The sequence below is a fragment of the Manihot esculenta genome, chromosome 16 (assembly GCF_001659605.2).
Source record: "Manihot esculenta cultivar AM560-2 chromosome 16, M.esculenta_v8, whole genome shotgun sequence".
NCBI classification, from domain to species: domain Eukaryota; kingdom Viridiplantae; phylum Streptophyta; class Magnoliopsida; order Malpighiales; family Euphorbiaceae; genus Manihot; species Manihot esculenta.
In genome coordinates this window covers 27095260-27102144 of record NC_035176.2, presented here as the reverse complement: position 1 = coordinate 27102144, position 6885 = coordinate 27095260, and the positions used below count along the sequence as shown (strand labels likewise).

The 6885-nt window shown below is 42.8% G+C and overlaps 1 protein-coding gene across 1 annotated transcript; it reads right to left on the bottom strand.

Moving 5' to 3' along the window:
- Positions 1-2828: 2828 nt before the first annotated feature.
- LOC122722094 lies at positions 2829-6574 on the bottom strand. Its single transcript, XM_043951753.1, has 2 exons — positions 5641-6574; positions 2829-3337 (listed from the first exon to the last, which is right to left on the bottom strand). Exons 1-2 carry the CDS (start codon positions 6572-6574, stop codon positions 2829-2831), a joined length of 1443 nt encoding a protein of 480 aa, XP_043807688.1.
- Positions 6575-6885: the final 311 nt, after the last annotated feature.

Here is a 6885-nt window from a genome sequence, read left to right as displayed (position 1 = left end):
TGCCCTCATCCTCAGGTGGCACTCCAGTCAATCGGGCAGATCGACGAGTTCCTCTCATCCTGTTTTCTGAAAGGCAACACATAACAAGCAAACATCAGCATCATATGGTTCATGTGGGCACACATGAACCTTCATCACATACATCACATATCATTAATGCACATGCATATAATCATGGCATTTCACATCATCATGCAAGACAGGACTCCACATCCTATCCTAGTGGACATGATCTTCCTATTGTGCTTGACCTTCTATAACATCTATGAGCCCGACACTCTAGGTCCGACCATATGAACCTAGGGATTTGATACCAATTGTAACATCCTCTGGGCCCACACTAGTGAATATTGTCCGCTTTGGGTTAAGGGATTGAAACCCTGCCTTTCCTAACAGGTTTGTTTCTGGGTCAAGGGATTTACTACCCTGTCTTCCCAAAACGCGTCCACTAGGGTCTTCTGGGGCTTGCCCTTATAAGGCTTCCCCCCTTCTTACCTCTTTCCGATGTGAGATACTTTTAATCCACCTCATAGGGTTCCTTCCCCCCATAAGGCCTGAGCGTCCTCGCTCAGCACACCGTACTCATTAGGCCCAGGCTCTGATACCATTCTGTAACGACCCGAAAATCGGACCGCTACCGGCGCTAGGATCCAGATTGGCTTAAGGCCGCCGGGACCCGTAGCAAGCCTGACATGAAACCCGTAAACCTGTTTAATCCCATACATGATCAACAATCATACATAAAAATTTAAAACTTTTCTTTCATACATTTTCTCATACACCAAACTCAACATGTGCATGCACTGAACATAGTCATAATCATAAACTTGACCCCTCTGTGGGATCTCATCAATGCCCCCAATGGGTGGCATAACATATGTTGAGTTGGTTTACATCTACGTCATAAAACATCTAAGATCATGTATTAAAGGGATAACAACATCCATAGGGTCAAGCACAACCTCTAATCCTCAATATCAATATACATAACATGACTATTCAACTTTACATCATTATACAATTTATCATGTCCACTTCCTATCTATTACAAACATAAGACTTTACTCTTCTTGACTCCTCTGTCTAACCCGTACCTGCAATCCTGGGGGATTAAGGAGAAGAGGTGAGCTACTAGAGCCCAGTGAGCAGAATAATAGAAATCAACATTTAAAATCTCATGCCATCATGTAATGCAACACATCACAACAAATCACATCTCGGATGGTATTGTCACCAATAGTCCTCTACATTCCAAAGTGCCGGGACGTAGAATGGGTACAACTGGTCTTTCTCTTAACATAACATATCGTAACATACCAATGTGCCAGGGACGTAGAATGGGTACAACCTGGACTTCCATACCATATCATGCCATAACATCATCATATCATATGAGGACTAAAGGATCATCCAATAACCAATCCACATCAACATCATAAATGAAATGCAACATATTCTTGAATTCTAATGCAAACAACCTAATTCACCACATGGCATTCATGATGCATGAACATGCTCAAAACTTTTATAATTTATTTGCTTTAAATCGTAAAGGTTTATTCTACTCACCTCTGGCTGAAGCTCTACTGACTCAGAAGCAGCTGAACTCACTGCTGGGGTCCTCGGTTCCTCGGGTCCGAACCTACACAGGTGGACTCAAATGAGGGACCAAACAACTAGAACATAACTCTAAAAACATCTCCCAAAAACCCCCTAAAACACCTCAAAACAACCATGCAAAAACATGCAAAGGAAGGCTGAACAGGGCAGGTTCGACGGCACCTTCGACGGCCGAAAGTCCCTCCAGAGCCGAAACCCAGGCAGGTTCAGCGGCACCTTCGGCGGCCAAAAGTCCCAGACAGAGACGAAAGTCTCTTTTCGGGGGCAACTTCGGCAGTCGAAAGGCTTGCCTCCCCAGCCATGTTCGACGGCCGAAAGTCCTTCGGCTGCCGAACCTGGTTTCTGCCAAAGGGCAGAAACTTGGCTCCTCAATGAACATTTGCCTCCAAAACTTCCAATCATGCATAAACCTATTCTACAACACACATACTCAAGCATATAAGCTCCTAGGGGCTTCAAACTACCTTAAACCCCAACTACAACACATCAAACAACACAAACCAACACACATTGTTCATAAACCAACATAAACCCACGAACTCATAAAATCCTACACATGCATTTCTACTTCAAGAATCAACTTAAAACTTGCTAAAAACATATAGAGAGCTCAAGATCGCCCCTTACCTCTTGGAGATCGAGAGGAAAACGACCCTAGCTCGAAGGTGGGAGAGATTTGAGTTCTTGAACCTCAAAGCTTCAAAACTTGCTCAAAACTTGAAAATCTTCAAAACAAGATGAAAACTTGTGAAAATCGTGAAAGATTTGAAGGAAAGAACTCAAGGATGGTGAGGAACGGCGGAAGGGCTAACCTTGGCCGAAAATGGGGAGAAAGCTCGCCCATTTCGGCTAAGGGGCTCTTTTATAGTGGCTAGCCAGGCCACATTCGGGAGCCGAACGTGCCTCCGCATGCATGCCATGTTCGGCGGCCGAACTTGAGGTTCGGCGGCCGAACCTGGGCTTCCCTCACTTATGCCTTCGGGGGCCTAAGGCTCACCCGAAATGCATGCATGTTCGGCGGCCGAACTTTGAGTTTCGGCGGCCGAACCTGAGTTTTCCTCCAAAGTTGTTTTCATGCAAAAACTCATTTCCTTTTTACTTAAAATCATCAAAAACATTAAAACATTTCATGAAAGCATGGTTTTACCCTTCTAGAGGTCTCCGACATCCGAAATTCCACCGGACGGCAGGAATTCCGATACCGGAGTCTAGCCGGGTATTACAATTGGTTGCCAAACATTATTCGGTAATAATTCTCTGAGAGCTATAGAAAGAATTTGTTGCATGAAAACATGACAGTCGTGGCTTTTCATACCAAAAAGTCTTAGCTTCCGACTATCAACACATCTCCCTAGATTGGAAACATATCCATCAAGGAATTTCAGTGTTTTAAGCCAATCACACAGTATAATCTTTGATTGCTTATCCAAACAATAACTCGCTTTTGGATATTTTCCGCTAATTGGGTCTTTCTTCAATTCTAGTCTCCTACATATTTCATTTAAATTTTTCCTTGATTTTATATTGTCTTTCGTCTTCCCCTCAACATTCATCACTGTATTAAAAATATTTTCAAACACATTCTTTTCAATGTGCATTACATCAAGATTGTGGCGAATCATATTTGTTGACCAATATGGCAAATCCCACAGTATGCTCCGCTTACGCCAACCAGTTGTCTTTAAAAGCCGACCATTTATTTCATGACTGTCAATGTCTATTATCCGCATCAACCCAATTTGCTCAATTTCTTTTTGTAATGACCCAAAATTCGGACCGCTATCGGCGCTAGGATCCAGATCAGCTTAAGGCCGCCGGGACCCGTAGCAAGCCTGACATGTAACCTGTAAACCTGTTTAATCCCATACATGATCAACAACATACATAAAAATTAAAAACTTTTCTTTCATTCATTCCTCATACACCAAACTCAACCTGTGCATGCACTAAACATAATCATAATCATAAACTTGACCCCTCTGTGGGATCTCATCAATGCCCCAGTGGGCGATATACATCTTAAGTTGAGTTGGTTAATATCTATATCATAAAACATCTAAGATCATGTATTTAAAAAGGGATAACAACATCCATAGGGTCAAGCACAACCTCTAATCCTCAATATCAATATACATAACATGACTATTCAACTTTACATCATTATACAATTTATCATGTCCACTTTCTAACTATTACAAACATAAGACTTTACTCTTCTTGACTTCTCTGTCTAGCCCGTACCTGCAATCCTGGGGGATTAGGGAAAAGGGGTGAGCTACTAGAGCCCAGTGAGCAGAATAGTAGAAAACAACATTTAAATCTCATGCCATCATGTAATGCAACACATCACAACAAATCACATCTCGGATGGTATTGTCACCTATAGTCCTCTACATTCCAAAGTGCCGGGACGTAGAATGGGTACAACCGGTCTTTCTCTTAACATAACATATCATACATACCAATGTGCCAGGGACGTAGAATGGGTACAACCTGGACTTTCTCTTACATAGTGCCAGGGACGTAGAATGGGTACAACCTGGACTTCCATACCATCTCATGCCGTAGCATCATCATATCATATGAGGACTAAAGGGTCATCCAATAACCAATCCACATCAACGTCATAAATGCAATGTGACATATTCGTGAATTCTAATGCAAACAACCTAATTGATCACATGGCATTCATGATGCATGAACATGCTCAACTGTGTAATTCATTTGCTTTAAAAAAAAAATATAAAGGTTTATTCTACTCACCTCTGGCTAGCTCTGACAAAGACTGATGCAGCTAACTCACTGCTGGGGTCCTCGGTTCCTCGGGTCCGAACCTACACAGGTGGACTCAAATGAGGGACCAAACAACTAGAACATAACTCTAAAAACATCCCCCAAAAACCCCCAAAAACACCTCAAAACAATCATGCAAAAACATGCAAAGGAAGGCAGAACAGGGCAGGTTCGGCGGCACCTTCGGCGGCCGAAAGTCCCTCCAGAGCCGAAACCCAGGCAGGTTCGGTGGCACCTTCGGCGGCCGAAAGTCCCAGACAGAGACGAAAGTCTTTTTTCGGGGGCAACTTCGGCAGCCGAAAGGCCTGCCTCCCCAGCCATGTTCGGCGGCGGAAAGTTCCTTCGGCTGCCAAACCTGGTTTCTGCCAAAGGGCAGAAACTTGGCTCCCTTTGCACAAAAACCTCTCCTTTCCATTCCAACATGCATATAACTCATCCGAATCATGCAAATATACATACATTGGCTCCTAGGGGCTTCAAACTAACTTAAACCCCAACTACAACACACAACAACAACACAAATCCAACATACATTGCTCAAAACATAACATTAACTCAAAAACCTAACTATGAGCTAAACATGCATTCTACCCCATAGATCTTGCATAAAACTTACTTTAAACATGAAATGAGCTTAAGATCGACTCTTACCTCTTGAAGATCGAGAGAGAGACGTCCTAAACTCGGAGGTGGGAGATTTTGAGTTCTTGAACCTCAAAGCTCCAAAACTTGCTTTAAACTCGAAAATCTTCAAAAAAAAGCAAAAACTTGTGAAAATCTTGAAAGATTTGAAGGAAAAACTCAAGGATTGGTGAGGAACGGCGGAGAGCTCACCTTGGCCGACAATGGGGAGAAAAACTCGCCCGTTTTCGGCTAAGGGACCCTTTTATAGTGGCTGGCCAGGCCACGTTCGGGGGCCGAACGTGCCTCGGCATGCATGCCATGTTCGGCGGCCGAACTTGAGGTTCGGCGGCCGAACCTGGACTTTCCTCAACCTATGCCTTCGGGGGCCTAAGGCACACCCGAAGTGCCTGCATGTTCGGCGGCCGAACCTGGGTTTTCCTCCAAGGTTGTTTTTATTCAAAAACTCATTTCCTCTTTACTTAAAATCATCAAAAACACTAAAACATTTCATGAAAACATGGTTTTACCCTTCTAGAGGTGTTCGACATCCGAGATTCCACCGGACGGTAGGAATTCCGATACCGGAGTCTAGCCGGGTATTACATTTTAGCAAGTATTCCCCAGTTCTAATTGTCGGCGATGATTTGGAGACAGTTCGGTTTTTAATAAAAGATATCTTATTTCGACGGAAAGCATGGTCGTCGGGCAAAAACTTCCGATGACTGTCAAACCATATTTGTTCCCCCCCTTTTAATGTAAATGCATCTATGTTTTCAATATAGTAGGGACATGCAGTGCGTCCTACTGTGCTCCACCCTGAAAGCATTGAATAAGCAGGGAAGTCACTAATAGTCCAAAGTAAAGCAGCACGCATAGTAAAATTGTTCTGCTGGAAAGCATCGTAAGTATTCACACCAATTTTCCAAAGTTCTTTCAATTCCTTCACTAATGGTTGCATGTACACATCAAGCTTCTCTTTTGGATTCTTGGGACCAGGTATGATAATTGTCAGGAACATGTACTCATCTTTCATACACATACCTGGTGGCAATATTACTGGCCATGAGGAATATTGTTGCCCAGATTGACCGAATGGTTGAAATCCATCAGTGCAAAGGCCGAGTCTTACATTTCGGGCCTCCATTGCAAAGGTTGGATGAGTTTGATTGAAATGCTTCCAAGCAGGAGCATCTGAACAATGACGCATCACCCCATCATCATTTGCATGGTCATTGTGCCAAGTCATATACTTAGCTGTAACACACGATGCATAAAGTCGTTGCAAACGTGGTGTAATGGGGAAGTAATACATTTTTTTATATGCTATTAGACTCTTCCCTTTCTCCATAGTGTGCTTGAGGCGTTTGAACCTTTCATGGTCACAAAACTTGCATCTGGTAAGTTCTTGATCATTTTTCCAATAAATCATACAACCATTAACATAACAATGTATCTTTTGTACAAGAAGCCCCAATCCTTGGACTAGTCTCTTTGTTGAGTAAAAGCTGTCCGTCATGACATTGTCACTCGGTAACATCTCCTTTATAAGTTCACAAATCTGATCAAAACACCGTTCTGAGAAATGATGTTATGCCTTCAGATTTAGTAAACGTGAAACAACCGATAACTGAGAGTGAGTTTCACATCCAAGCCATAGTTCTTGCTTAGATGCATTTAACATATCATACAGTTTCTGTGCAGCGGAGTTTAGCATCTCATATGTATCATTATGTATTACATGACAGCTTGTTGCATCCATGACCATGTCCTCAAACCGATTGAAATTTGGGTGATTAACACTGTCAGAACCATAAGACATGTCTAATAGTGTATCACCAGATCCGGCAT

What these genes read in the sequence shown, in the direction of transcription:
- LOC122722094 (XM_043951753.1), bottom strand. Translation starts at nt 6,574, where the DNA reads ATGTTACCGAGTGACAATGTCATGACGGACAGCTTTTACTCAACAAAG. An exon ending in TGGGGAATACTTGCTAAAAT is followed by an intron (nt 3,338 to 5,640) that starts GTAATACCCGGC and finishes TGCGGATAATAG; the next exon opens with ACATTGACAGTCATGAAATA.